The following is a 15,281-nucleotide window of genomic DNA, read 5'->3' on the forward strand; positions in this document are numbered from 1 at the left end:
TCTAATTTGTCACACAGTTTGTCTTTTTTTATATACCTTCTTAATTATTTCCATGAAACTTTGGCTGATTGGGCAAAATATACTGGTCCTGATGTGTCCCAATTAACCAGAATCCACTGTATTGACAAAAGGAGGCTGCTGTAGGTATCCTATTTACATTTTTCTATATTTTGGAGTCTCTTTTTCTAATCTCTATCAACTAGAAGTAATACAACATCGGCTAACCTACATGTTACTGCAGAATTTCAGAAATAATGTTATCAGTAAGTGGCAGAGAGTTGAGATACATTTCAGATAGAGTTTGTGGAGTTGTTACTAAATGGCTGCAGCAGGTCAATGTTACCAGTCTGTCATTGCTTCTTAATTCCTTTGCAGCTGATATTAATAAGGCTATCTTGGCTAAGAAGAAACGACTGGAGGTGTACACAAAATCTTCATTAAAGACCAGCAACCAAAAGATAGAGCAAGTTTGGAAAGTGCAACAAGAAGAAAGGTAGTGCAGAGAAAATTTATTTCAGACAAATGTAAAATCAAAGTGATTTTTTTTTTTAAAAATGGAGTTCTTGCACATCTGGAACAAAGACAGAAAATGCTGGAAACATCAGGTGGTATCAAGGTGTTAGTCAAGCTACTAAAGCAAGAAATGCTGCAGTAGGGTCTGGAGTTGTGGCAAAAGGTCTTTGACTTGAAACACGGACAGGTAGCATCTGTACACAGAGAGAGAGAATGATAGGAGCCAAGAGTTAATGTTAAAGCTATATAGGACCCTGGTCAGACCCCACTTGGAGTACTGTGCTCATTTCTGGTCGCCTCACTATAGGGAAGGATGTGGAAGCCTTAGAAAGGGTGCAGAGGAGATTTACAAGGATGTTGCCTGGATTGGGGAGCATGCCTTATGAGAATAGGTTGAGTGAACTTGGCCTTTTCTCTTTGGAGCGACGGAGGATGAGAGGTGTCCTTATAGAGGTGTATAAGATGATGAGAGGCATTGATCATGTGGATAGTCAGAGGCTTTTTTCCAGGGCTGAAATGGCTAGCATGAGAGGGCATAGTTTTAAGGTGCTTAGAAGTAGGTACAGAGCAGCTGTCAGGGGTAAGTTCTTTTACACAGAGTGGTGAGTGCGTGGAATGGGCTGCAGGTGGCGGTGGTGGAGATGGAAACGATAGGGTCTTTTAAGAGACTCCTGGATAGGTACATGGAGCTTAGAAAAATAGAAGGGTAAGCTTAGGTAGTTCCAAGGTAAGGGACATGTTCAGCACCACTTTGTGGGTCAAAGGGCCTGTATTGTGCTGTAGGTTTTCTATGTTTCTATGATGGGGGTGGTGAGAGAGAAAAAACAGGTGGTATATGAGAGGGGTGGAGAGAAAGATAGAGGAAGTGAAGGAGGGAAGGAGGAGAGAAAGAAAGAGACAGGAAGATAGAAAGAAAATCAGTGGTTTGTTAAACCATTTCCTCTCTACTGATACTGCTTGACCTCCTGGATATTTGTTGCAAATTTTCAAATATGCAGTATTTGAATATTGGTAGTTTTTTAATTCAATTCATTTATAGAAAAAAATAATGCATGCAACATGTGTCATAGAATAGGTATATGTTTCTTAATGATCAGATTACTACATCCTGAAATCACTCTGAAATATTTTGCAGATTTGGCTGGCAATTGTAAACCTAACTGACTCCAACCAAAGCTAGAATTTATTTGAAATCCAAGATTTGATTGTAATACTGAATATAATTTTCTGTATATTCTCATTTATTTTGTAGGTTTGTTTTGTCAGCTAGGTATCTTGATATGCATAGGTATTTCATTTAATGGCCTCCAAAACAAAGTATAAAGACAATCGATTTAATAGCGGTTCTTTTTCCTCTCTGTGGAATACCCAGGCTCAGTTCGAAACTCTAGGTAGTACATTAGTGTGCCACAAACCCCCATAAAACCATAAGACAAAGAAGCAGAATTAGGCCATTCAGCCGATCGAGTCTGTTCAGCCATTACTTCATCGCTGATTAATTATCCCTCTCAACCACATTCTTCTGTCGTCTCCTCATAAGCTTTGATGCCCAGACTAATCAAAAACCTATCAAGCTCAGCTTTAAATATACCCAATGACTTGGCCTCCACAGATTAACCACGCTCTGGCTAGAGAAACTTCTTCTCATTTCTGTTTTAAATGGACATCCCTCTATTCTAAGGCTATACTCTCTGGTCCTAGACTCGTCCACTATAGGAAACTGTATCCAGGCCTTTCAATATTTAATAGGTTTCAATGAGATCCCCCATCTCATTCTATTAAATTTCACTGAGTACAAGCCCGGAGTCATCAAACGCTCCTCTTTCATTAATCCTTTCATTCCTGGAGTTGTTCTCTGAATGTCTCCTGGACCATCTCCAATGCCAACATATCTTTTTGGAGATAAGGGGCCTAAAACTGCTCATAATACTCCAAATATCTCATTTCACAGCTGTAGACCAGTTATAATCAGAATAAAATTAATAGAAGCTCTTCACAACATCAGCAGGTAGAAAACTCTCAGTATCCCTCATTTTTATATGTTATTTCTTAGAAACAGAAATATATTTTTAAACAATGTGGTTATTGCAGCTAGTACATTTCCTCTCAGTTAATGTTTGTGTAAATGACATATCCATGAAATGGGATAGTCAAAAAGTGCTTTGGAAATCCTGCTGAAGGCCATTACATACCGAGATTAAAAATCTCACCACGGTAGTGTAGCTGTTAGCACGACACTATTACAGCTTGGTTGTTGCAGTTCAGTGTTCAATACTAGCAGGGGTAGGCAACCATGGCTGATTGGAGTTAAAGACTGAATAAAAGCCAAGGATAGGGCATATAAGGTAGCAAAAGTAAGTGGGAAGTTGGATGATTGGGATGTTTTTAAAATCCAACAAAAGGCAACTAAAAAGCTACAAGAAGGGAAAAGATGAAATATACGGGCAGATGAGCCAATAATACAAAGCAGGATACCAAAAGTTTTTGCAGTTCAATAAAGAGTAAAAGGGAGGTGAAAGTTGATATTGGACCACTGGAAAATGATGCTGATGAGGTAGTAATGGGGTCAAAGAAATATCAGATGAATTTAATGGGTACTTTGCATTTGTCTTCACTGTGGAAGGATACTAGCAATGTGCCAGAGGTCTGTGAGTGTCAGGGAACAGGAGTGAGTGCCATTGCCATTACAAAGGAAAAAGTGCTAGGCAAACCCAAAGGTCTTAAGGAGGATGTCACCCGGGCCAGATGGATGACATCCTGGAGTCCTGAGAGGGGATGCTGAAGAGATAACAGATGCATTGGTCATGACCTTTCAAGAATCACTTGATTCAGGCGTGGTTCCAGAGGACTGGAAGATTGCAAATGGTACCCCACTCTTTAAGAAGGGAACAAGGCAAAAGAAAGAAAAGTATAGGCCACTTAGACTAACCTCAGTGTTTGGGAAAGTATTGGAGTCTATTAATAAGGATGAGGTTTTGAGGTACTTGGAGACTAATGATAAAATAAGTCGAAGTCAGCATGGTTTCTGTGAAGGGAAATCTTGCCTGACAAATCTGTTAGAGTTCATCAAGGAAGTAACAAGCAGGGTGGATAAAGGAGAGGCAGTGTATGTCATTTACTTGGATTTTCAGAAGGTTTTTGATAAGGTGCCACACATGAGGCTGCTTAACAAGATGAAATCCTATGGTGTTACAAGAAGGATACTGGCATGGTTAGAGGAATGGCTGACAGGCAGGAGACAGCGAATGGGAATAAAAGGGGTCTTTTCTGGTTGCTGCCAGTGACTAGTAGTATTCCTCAGGGGTTAGTATTGCAACCGCTGTTTTTCACATTGTTTGTCAATGATTTAGATAATGGAATTGAATAGGTTTGTGGATGATACAAAAATAGGTGGAGGGGTAGGAAGCAATGCAATTGCAGCAGGAATTACACAAATTGGATGAATGGGCAAAAAAAAAGAGGCAGATGGAATACAGTGTTGGGAATGTATGATAATACATCTTGGTAAAAGGAACAATAGTGTGGACTATTACCTAAATGGGGGCAAAGGTTCAAACATCAGAGGTATAGAGGGACTCATGCAATATGCCCAGAAGGTTAATTTACAGGTTGAATCTGTGGTAAAGAAAGCAAATGCAATATTGGCATTTATTTCAAGGGAAATTGAACATAAAAGCAAGGAGATAATGCTGAGACTTTATAAGATGCTAGTCAGGCTGCACTTGGAGTATTGTCAACAGTTTTAGGCCCCGTATCTCAGAAAGGATGTGTTGTCATTGGAGAGTCCAGAGGAGGTTCATGAGAATGATTCTGGGAATGAAGGGGTTAACATATGAGGAGCGTTTGGCAGCATTGGGCCTGTACTCACTGGAATTTAGAAGTATGCAGGGGGAATCTCATTGAAACCTACCGAATGTTGGAAGGACTAGATAGGGAAGATGTGGAAAGGATGTTTCCTGTAGTGGGGATATCCAAAATTGAGGGGTGAATCTTTAGAACAGAGGTAAGGAGTTATTTTGTTAGACAGAGAGTAGTATATCTGTGGAATGCTCTGCCACAGACTGCGGTGAAGGCCAAGTCCGTGCATATATTTAGGGTGGAAGTGGATAGTTTCCTGATCAGTCAAAGGGTATGGTGAGACCACAGGTGTATGAGGTTGAGTGGGACTTGGGAGAGCAGACTCGAATGGCTGAATGGACTAATTCTGCATCTGTGACAATGGTCCTCTGTAAGGAGTCCATACGTCCTCTCTGTGGAATTTGTGGGTTTTTCCGGGTCCTCTGGTTTCCTTTCACAGTCCAAAGATGTACTGGGTAGTAACTTGGTCATTGTAAATTGTCCTGTGATTAGAATTAAACTAGGGTTGCTGGGTAATGCAGCTCAAAAGGCTGGAAGGGCATATTCCATGCAGTATCTCTATTTAAATAAATAAATAAATAGATAGATAGATAGATAGATAAATACAAATTTGTCACCTAGCCTCAGTAGTAGTCCTATTTGATCTAGCAGAAAGAATTCTGTTGTAGAAAAGAGGAGGTACCTTTCTCAATTGAACCCCATCAGAATCAAGCAGGTTGAATATCACTGGCATATGTTGTGAAATTTGTTGTTTTACAGCAGCAGCTGTTTTACAGTGGCAATACCTATTTTTAAAAAAACTATAAATTACAATAGAAAAATATATAACAAATTAAATAAGTAGAGCAAAAAGAACAAAAAATAAACTAGTAACTTATTTATAGAGCACTTTTTAAGTGATTTTCAATGGGATAGAAGTGTAAACATAAAAATAAAAGAAAAATGTTTGTTAAAAGAAAGGTTAAATAAATAGAACATAGAATAGTACAGCACATTACAGGCCCTTCAGCCCACAGTGTTGTGCCGACCCTCAAACCCTGCCTCCCATATAACCCTATAACCCCCCACCTTAAATTCCTCCATATACCTGTCTAGTAGTCTCTTAAACTTCACTAGTGTATCTGCCTCCACCACTGACCCAGGCAGTGCATACCACACACCAACCACTCTCTGAGTGAAAAACCTTCCTCTAATATCCCCCTTGAACTTCCCTCCCCTTACCTTAAAGCCATGTCCTCTTGTACTGAGCAGTGGTGCCCTGGGGAAGCGGCGCTGGCTGTCCACTTTGTCTGTTCCTCTTAATATCTTGTACACCTCTATCATGTCTCCTCTCATCCTCCTTCTCTCCAAAGAGTAAAGCCCTAGCTCCCTTAATCTCTGATCATAATCCATGCTCTCTAAACCAGGCAGCATCCTGGTAAATCTCCTCTGTACCCTTTCCAATGCTTCCACATCCTTCCTATAGAGAGGCGACCAGAACTGGACACAGTACTCCAAGTGTGGCCTAACTAGAGTTTTATAGAGCTGCATCATTACATCGCGTCTCTTAAACTCTATCCCTCGACTTAGGAAAGCTAACACTCCATAAGCTTTCTTAACTACCTCATCTACCTGTGAGGCAACTTTTAGAGATCTGTAGGCATGTACCCCCAGATCCGTCTGCTCCTCCACACTACCATGTATCCTGCCATTTACTTTGTATTCTGCCTTGGAGTTTGTCCCTCCAAAGTGTACCACCTCACACTTCTCCGGGTTGAACTCCATTTGCCACTTCTCAGCCCTCTTCTGCATCCTATCAATGTCTCTCTGCAATCTTCGACAATCCTCTACACTATCTACACCACCACCAACCTTTGTGTCATCTGTAAACTTGCCAACCCACCCTTCTACCCCCACATCCAGGTCGTTAATAAAAATCACGAAAAGTAGAGGTCCAAGAACAGATCCTTGTGGGACACCACTAGTCACAACCCTCCAATCTGAATGTACTCCCTCCACCACTACCCTCTGCCTTCTGCAGAGAAGCCAATTCTGAATTCATCTGGCCAAACTTCCCTGGATCCCATGCCTTCTGACTTTCTGAATAAGCCTACTGTGTGGAACCTTGTCAAATGCCTTACTAAAATCCATGTAGATCACATCCACTGTGCTACCCTCATCTATATGACTGGTCACCTCCTCAAAGAACTCTATCAGGCTTGTTAGGCATGATCTGCCCTTCACAAAGCCATGTCCCTGATCAGACCATGATTCTCTAAATGCCCATAGATCCTATCTCTAAGAATCTTTTCCAACAGCTTTCCCACCACAGACGTAAGACTCACTGGTCTATAATTACCCGGACTATCCCTACTACCTTTTTTGAACAAGGGGACAACATTTGCCTCCCTCCAATCCTCTGGTACCATTCCTGTGGACAACAAGGACATAAAGATCCTAGCCAGAGGTTCAGCAATCTCTTCTCTCGCCTCGTGGAGCAGCCTGGGGAATATTCCGTCAGGCCCCGGGGACTGATCCATCCTAATGTATTTTAACAACTCCAACACCTCCTCTCCTTTAATATCAACATGCTCCAGAACATCAACCTCACTCATATTGTCCTGACCATCATCAAGTTCCCTCTCAGTGGTGGATACTGAAGAGAAGTATTCATTGAGGACCTCGCTCACTTCCACAGCCTCCAGGTACATCTTCCCACTTTTATCTCTAATCGGTCCTACCTTCACTCCTGTCATCCTTTTGTTCTTCACATAATTGAAGAATGCCTTGGGGTTTTCCTTTACCCTAATCACCAAGGCCTTCTCATGCCCCCTTCTTGCTCTTCTCAGCCCCATATAAAGCTCCTTTCTTGCTACCCTGTATTACTCAATAGCCCCATCTGATCCTTGCTTCCTAAACCTCACGTATGCTGCCTTCTTCCACCTGACTAGATTTTCCACTTCACTTGTCACCCATGGTTCCTTCACCCTACCATTCTTTATCTTCCTCACTGGGACAATTTTATCCCTAACATCCTGCAAATGATCCTTAAACATCAACCACATGTCCATAGTACATTTCTCTGCAAAAACATCATCCCAATTCACACCCGCAAGTTCTAGCCTTATAGCCTCATAATTTGCCCTTCCCCAATTAAAAATTTTCCTGTCCTCTCTGATTCTGTCCTTTTCCATGATAATGCTAAAGGTCAGGAAGAGGTGATCACTGTCCCCCAGATGCTCACCCACTGACAGATCTATGACTTGACCCGGTTTGTTACCTAATACTAGAACTAGTATGGCATTCTCCCTAGTCGGCCTGTCAACATACTGTGACAGGAATCCATCCTGGTCACACTTAACAAACTCTGCCCCATCTAAACCCTTGGAACTAATCAAGTGCCAAACAATATTAGGGAAGTTAAAGTCACCCATGATAACAAACGTGTTATTTTTGCACCTTTCCAAAATCTGCCTCCCAATTTGCTCCTCGGTTTCTCTGCTTCTACCAGGGGGCCTATAGAATACCCCCAGTAGAGTAACTGCTCACTTCCTGTTCCTGACTTCCACCCATATTGACTCAAAAGAGGATCCTGCTACATTACCCACCCTTTCTGTGGCTGTAATAGTATCCCTGACCAGTAATGCCACCCCTCTGCCCCTTTCTCTCCCCTCTCTATCCCTTTTAAAGCACTGAAATCCAGGAATATTGAGAATCCATTCCTGCCCTGGTGCCAGCCAAGTCTCCGTAATGGCCACTACATCATAATTCCATGTATGTATCCAAGCTCTCAGTTCATCACCTTTGTTCCTGATGCTTCTTGCATTGAAGTACACACACTTTAGCCCTTCTACCTTACTACCTTTATACCCTTTATTCTGCTGCTCTTTCCTCAAAACTTCTCTATATGTTAGATCTGGCTTTACTCCATGCACTTCTTTCACTACTCTATCGCTCTGGGTCCCATCCCCCTTGCAAATTAGTTTAAACCCTCCCGAACCATGCTAGCAAACCTACCAGCAAGGATATTGCTCCCCCTCGAGTTCAGGTGCAACCCATCAAATCTGTACAGGTCCCACCTTCCCCAGAAGAGATCCCAATGGTCCAAAAATCTAAAACCCTGCGCCCTGCGCCAACTCCTCAGCCATGCATTCAACTGCCATCTCCTTCAATTCTTACCATCACTATCACGTAGTATTGGCAGCAATCCTGAGAACGCCACCCTTGAGGTCCTGTTCTTTAGCCTTCTGCCTAGTTCCCGTAACTCACACTTCAGGACCTCATCCCTCTTCCTGCCTATGTCGTTGGTCCCAACATGTATCACGACTTCTGGTTGCTTTCCCTCTCGTACCAGGATGTCATGCACCTGGTCAGAGACATCCCCGGACCCTGGCACCCGGGAAGCAACAAACCATACGGTTTTCCTTCTCACGTCCACAAAATCTCCTGTCTGCTCCCCTGACTATAGAGTCTCCAATGACGATAACTTTCCTCTTCTCCGTCCCATCCTTCTGCGCCACAGGGTCAGACTCAGTGCCAGAGGCCCTGCCACCGTGGCTCACACCTGGTCAGTCGTCCTCACCAACAGCATCCAGGATGGTAAACATTATTCAGGGGAATGGCTACAGGGGTGCTCTGCACCACTTGTCTACTGTCCTTTGCTTTCCCACCTCGGATTGTCACTCAACGACCTGCTTCCAGCAGCCTAGGTGTGACTACCTCCCTGTAGCTCTCATCTATGACTGCCTCATTCTCCCTTATGAGTCAAAGGTCATCCAGCTGCTGCTCCAGATTCCTCACACGGTCTTCCAGATCACCCAGCCGCAAGCACTTCTGGCAGATGTGACTCTGCGGGAGAGGGGAGTTCCCCCAAGACTGCCACATCTCACAGGAGAGGCACATCATCGTCTCAGGAGGCACTGTAAAGACTAACTGGGAACAAGCTTGTCCTCCGCCTCTTCTCGTCGAAGCCTCTCGAGACCAAGCCTCAAATCTCCACTCCTTCACTGGCCGCTTTGCTTGAGGTAACCCTCTATTTATTTGTTTGAGCTTTTCAAACTGCTTGGTCACCTGACCTCGATTGCCCAATCAGCTGCTTTCTGCTGAGTCTGAGCTATTCAAATCTTGATTGTGAGATAATAGTGAGAAAATTTTGTGAGAAAATAGTGAGATAGTGTATATGGATTCATTGTCTAGTCAGAAATCTGATGGTGGAGAGAAAGAAGCTGTTCCTAAAACGTTGACTATATCAGTGCAATCTTTAAAGGAACTAAAACGGAGTCAAGTTTCCTGATATACTGTGCCTTGAAAAAGCATTTAGCCTCCAAAACTATTTTCTCATTTTACTGTTTTACTTTCTAAGTTTAAAATAATGTGAAGTAGGATTTTTTGAGCTATTCTACATAAAAATGTACATCATGTCAAAGAAAAATTTCAAAACCTGTCTATTTACTAAAAATTAAAAACCAAAATTCTGAGGCTGAAAAGTATTCATCCCCTTCGAAATTATAATGCAAACTTTCTTCAGGTGCAATATATGACCTTATCAACTCACCCAATTTGTTGATGTAGAAAATTGGAGGATCACTCTTTTTCAATGAATTCATAAGAATAAATACCCCCTTTCTTTGTAAGGTCCAACACTATGATAGATTTTCAACAGACCAAACCAAAATGAAGACAAAAGACAATTCAAGACAAGTCAGTGAAATGGTAATAAAGAAGTACAAATCTGGGGAAGGATATAAGAATATCTCAAAGGCACTGAACAAAGGCGTCGGAGTTCAGTGCAGTCCGGTCACCCCTCTAAACATAGTCACAGCAGATGAATGACACTTATAAGAGAAACTACTGTGAATCCATCAGTCACTCTGAGTGAGCTGCAGAAGCCAATGGCTGCAAATGGAGATGAAGTTCATGTCTCCACAATTTTGAAGGCCTTGCACAAAGGGTTTTATGGAAGGAAGAAGCTAAAAGAAAAATCATATCCCTACCCATAAAGACCTTGTGAGGTGCCACTTAGAAGTAGTGTAAAGATGTGGAAGAAAGTCTTGTGATCGGATGAGACTGAAGTGAAACTTTTTGACCTCATTATGCTGATGTAGATTTATGTGCAGCGTAGATCTAGTACTGCACATCAGCTAGGTAATGCCATCCCTACTGTTACGGTGGAAATAGCATCATGCTATGGGCATGCTTTTCAGCAGTAGGAACCAAAAATCTGCTCAAGATTGATGGGAAGATGAGTGCTGCTAAATACAGAGAGATCCTGAAAGAAAAAGCTTAAATTGGGGAGGAAGTTCGTCTTTCAGCAGCACACTGCCAGAGTTACCATGGAGTGGCTTCAAATGAAGAACATTAATGTACTTGAATGGCCCAGTCAGAGTCCTGAACTTAAGCCAATCAAACATCTGGAAAGACCTCAAGACTGCTGTCCACAACTTGAGTAATTTTGCAAGGAGGAATGGGCAAATCTTGCTGCATCATGTTGTGCAAAGCTAATAGAGATTTGTCTAAAAATACTGTTGACTATAATAGCTGTGAGAAGTGGTTCAAGTAAGTACTGAGCAAAGAGGGATGAATGCTTTCAAACTGCTGACATCTCAGTTTTTTGATTTTTTTTGTTTTTAATGTTGTTAGACTCTACTATGAAAAAAAAAGGAGCACCTGATTCACAAATAAAAATTCTCAGTTAAATTGATCAAAATCCCTGGTTGTTATACTCATTTATGTGAACAAAGGATTGGGGGCTGAAAACTTACATCAGGCACTGACACAGCTGCACTGGTAATCTTCCTATTTGTGATCAAGTGAGCCATCTGCCACCAGAGTCAGGCAGATTTCTTTGAAGAAATATTGAAACATTAGTAGCAGCATAAGTAGTTGCAGAGAAACAGCTGGTCTAAAATGACCCTCACAAAGCAGTCATGATGCTCTAAACTGTCGATGGTTCCTTAGACTACTGTTCACTCCTGTAAGGAGATTGAGGGCCGGAAATAAATAAATTAATTTTATTTATTTGGAAATGATGCCAAACAGGCTCTTCCAGCCCAAGGAGCAGCACTGCTCAGCAACTCACCTGTTTAACCTTAGCCTATCACCAGACTACTTACAATAACCAGTTAACCTACTAACTGGTTTGGCTTTGGATTGTGGGGTGAAACCAGCACAGCTGGAGGAAACCTATATATTCAATGGGAATGATGTAAAGCTCCTGTATGACGCTTGAATTGAACTCCAAACTTCAGAATACCCTAAACTGTAATATCGTTACACTAACTACAACACAACTGTGGGACCCACGAATCATAAATCCCCTGAAGCAAGCATAAAAATAGCATTGTAACAGAAGCTCTCATTTGTTTGAAAACACAACAGATGTTAGAAGTCTGTAGACTTAGACCATAAGTCATGGGAGCAGAATTAGGCCACTTGGCGCTTTGAGTCTGATCCACCATTCTTTCATGGCTGATTTACTATCCCTCTTAATCCCACTTTCCTGCCTACTCCAGGTAACCTTTGTCACCCTGACTAAACAAGAACCTATCAACCTCTACTTTAAATATACCCAATGACTTGGCCACCACTGCTGTCAGTGGCAGTGAATTCCACAGATTCACTACTGTGTGGCTGAAGAAATTCATTCTCATCTCTGTTCTAAATGACGTACCTCTACTGTATTATGAGGCTGGGCCCTCTGGTCTAAGACTCACCCACGATAGGAAACATTCTCTCCACATCCACTCTGTCGAGTCCTTTCAATATTTGATAGGTTTCAATGAGATCATAGAACATAGAAATCTACAGCACATTACAGTCCCTTTGGCCCACAAAAGTTGTGCCAACTATTCTAGAGACTGCCTAGACTTTCCCTAGCGCATAGCCCTCTATTTTTCTAAACTCCATGAGGCTCTTAAAGGACCCTATTGTATCTGCTTCTACCACCACTGCTGGCAGTACATTCCATGCACCCACCACTCTCTGTGCGTATAAAAACAAACAAACAAACTTACCCCTGACATCCACTCGGAACCTATTTCCAAGCACCTTAAAACTATGCCCCCTTGTGTTAGCCATTTCAGCTCTGGGAAAAAGCCTCTGGCTATCCACAGGATCAGTGCCCCTGATCATCTTATACACCTCTATCAGGTCACTTCTCATCCTCCATTGTTCCAAGGAAAAAAGACCAAGTTCACACAACCTATTCTCATGAAGTATGCCTTCCAATCCAGGCAGCATCCTTGTAAATCTCCTCTGCACTCTCTATAGTATCCACATCCTTCCTGTAGTGAGGTGACCAGAAATGAGCACAGTACTGCAAGTGGGGTCTGACCAAGGTCTTGTATAACTGTAACATTACCTCACGGCTCTTGAACTCGGTCTCCTGGTTGATGAATGCCAGCACACCATACACCTTCCTAACAACACTGTCAACCTGCGCAGCAGATTTCAGTGTCCTATGGACATGGACCCCAAGATCTCGCTGATCCTCAACACTGCCATTATATTCTGTCTTCAAATTTGACCTACCAAAATAAACCACTTCACACTTATCTGGGTTGAAGTCCATCTGCCACTTCTCAGTCCAGTTCTGCATCCTATTGATGTCCCGCTGTAACCTCTGACAACCCTCCAGACTATCCACAACACCTCCAACCTTTGTGTCATCAGCAAACTTACTAACCCACCCTTCTACTTCTTCATCCAGGTCATTTATAAAAATCACAAAGAGGAGGGGACCCAGACAGATCCCTGCAGAACATCACTGGTCACCGACCTCCATGCAGAATACGAACCATCTACAACTACCCTTTGCCTTCTGTAGGCAAGCCAATTCTGCATGATGTCCTTGGATTCCATGCACAAAGCAAGGTCTCCTTGGATTCCATGCTTCCTTACTTTCTGAAGGAGTCTTATTAGGGAACCTTATCAAATGCCTTACCTAAATCCATACACACTATATCCACTGCTCCCCTCCCGTTATTCTTCTAAACTCCCACCAGTAGAATCCCAGAGCCATCAAACACCTCTCAGACTTTCATTCTCACAATCATTCTCATTCTCTGAACCTCCTCTGGACCCTCTCCAATGCCAGCACATATTTGCTCAGATAAGAGGCCCAAAACTGCTCACAATACTCCAGTGTGGTCTTACCCATGCCCTATTAAGTGTCAGTATCACAACTTTGCTCTTGTATTCTAATCCTTTTGAAACATATGCCAATATTGCATTTGCCTTCCTGACCATAGACTCAACCTGTAAGTTCACCTTCAGGGAATCCTGCACAAGGACTCTCAAGTCACTTTGCACTTCTGATTTTTGGATTTTCCTCCTATTTAGAAAATAGTCTATGCCTTTATTCCTTCTACCAAAGTGCATGACCATACACTTCCTGATACAATATTCCATCTGCCACTTTTTTGCCCATTAAGTCCTTCTGCTGACACCTTGCTTCCTCAACCCTAGGGCTATGGGTAACCTTAGGTGATTTCTAGGGTACATGTTTGGCACAGCATTATGGGTCAAAAGGGCCTGTATTGTGCTGTAGGTTTTCTATGTTTCTAACCCTAACTGCACCTCCACCTGACTTCATATTGTCTGCAGATATGACCACAAAACCATCAATTCTATCATCCAAATCACTGACATATAATCTGAAAAGAAGCAATCTCAACACCGATGCTTGCGGACCACCACTCGTCACCGGCAGCCAACCAGAACAGGCCCCCTTTATTCCCACACTTTGCCTGCTGCCAATCAGCCAATCTTCTATCCATGCTAGTATCTTTCCTGTAATGCGATGGACTCTTGTTAAGGCACCTCATGTGTGGCACCTTGTCAAAGAACTGAAAATCAAAATAAACATCCACTGACCCTCATAGAAACAGAGAAAACCTACAGCATAATACAGGCCCTTCGGCTCACAAAGTTGTGCCGAACATGTCCCTACCATAGAAATTACTAGGCTTACTTATAGCACTCTATTTTTCTAAGCTCCATGTACCTATCCAAAAGTCTGTTAAAAGACCCTATCGTATTCACTTCCACCACCATTGCCGGCAGCCCATTCCACACACTCACCACTCTCTGAGCTAAAAACAGACCCCTGACATCTCCTCTGTACCTACTCCCCAGCACCTTAAACCTGTGTCCTCTTGTGGCAACCATTTCAGCCCTGGGAAAAAGCCTCTGACTATCCACTTGATCAATGCCTTTCATCATCTTATGCACCTCTATCAGGTCACCTCTAAGGAGAAAAGGCCGAGTTCACTCAACCTATTTTCATAAGGCATGCTCCCCAATCCAGGCAACATCCTTGTAAATCTCCTCTGCACCCTTTCTATGGCTTCCACATCCTTCCTGTAATGAGGCAACCAGAACTGAGCACAGTACTCCAAGTGGGGTCTGACCAGGGTCCTATATAGCTGCAACATTACCTCTCAGCTCCTAAATTCAATTCCATGATTGATGAAGGCCAATAAACCATACACCTTCTTAACCACAGAGTCAACCTGTGCAGCTGCTTTGAGCGTCCTATGGGCTCGGACCCCAAGATCCCTCTGATCCTCCACACTGCCAAGAGTCTTACCATTAATACTATATTCTTCCATCATATTTGACCTACCAAAATGAACCACTTCACACTTACCTGGGTTGAACTCCATCTCCACTTCTCAGCCCAGTTTTGCATCCTATCAATGTCCCGCTGTAACCTCTGACAGTCCTCCACACTATCCACATCACCGCCAACCTTTGTGTCATCAGCAAACTTACCCATCCCTCCACTTCCTCATCCAGGTCATTTATAAAAGTCACAAAGAGTAAGGGTCCCAGAACAGATCCCTGAGGCACACCACTGGTGACTGACCTCCATGTAGTATTTGACCACTACAACCACTCTTTGCCTTCTGTGGGCAAATCAGTTCTGGATC

General features: G+C 42.7%; 1 protein-coding gene across 1 annotated transcript in view; it reads left to right on the forward strand.

Moving 5' to 3' along the window:
• LOC140717083 (synaptonemal complex protein 3-like) overlaps positions 1–15,281 on the forward strand; it is a 209,000-nt gene that overhangs the window by 130,705 nt on the left and 63,014 nt on the right. The window contains exon 5 of the mRNA XM_073030264.1: positions 376–493. Within this exon, the coding sequence (XP_072886365.1) occupies positions 376–493 (118 nt within the window). The remainder of the gene's footprint in view (positions 1–375; positions 494–15,281) is intronic.

This window comes from Hemitrygon akajei, chromosome 27 (assembly GCF_048418815.1).
Source record: "Hemitrygon akajei chromosome 27, sHemAka1.3, whole genome shotgun sequence".
Lineage (NCBI taxonomy): Eukaryota > Metazoa > Chordata > Chondrichthyes > Myliobatiformes > Dasyatidae > Hemitrygon > Hemitrygon akajei.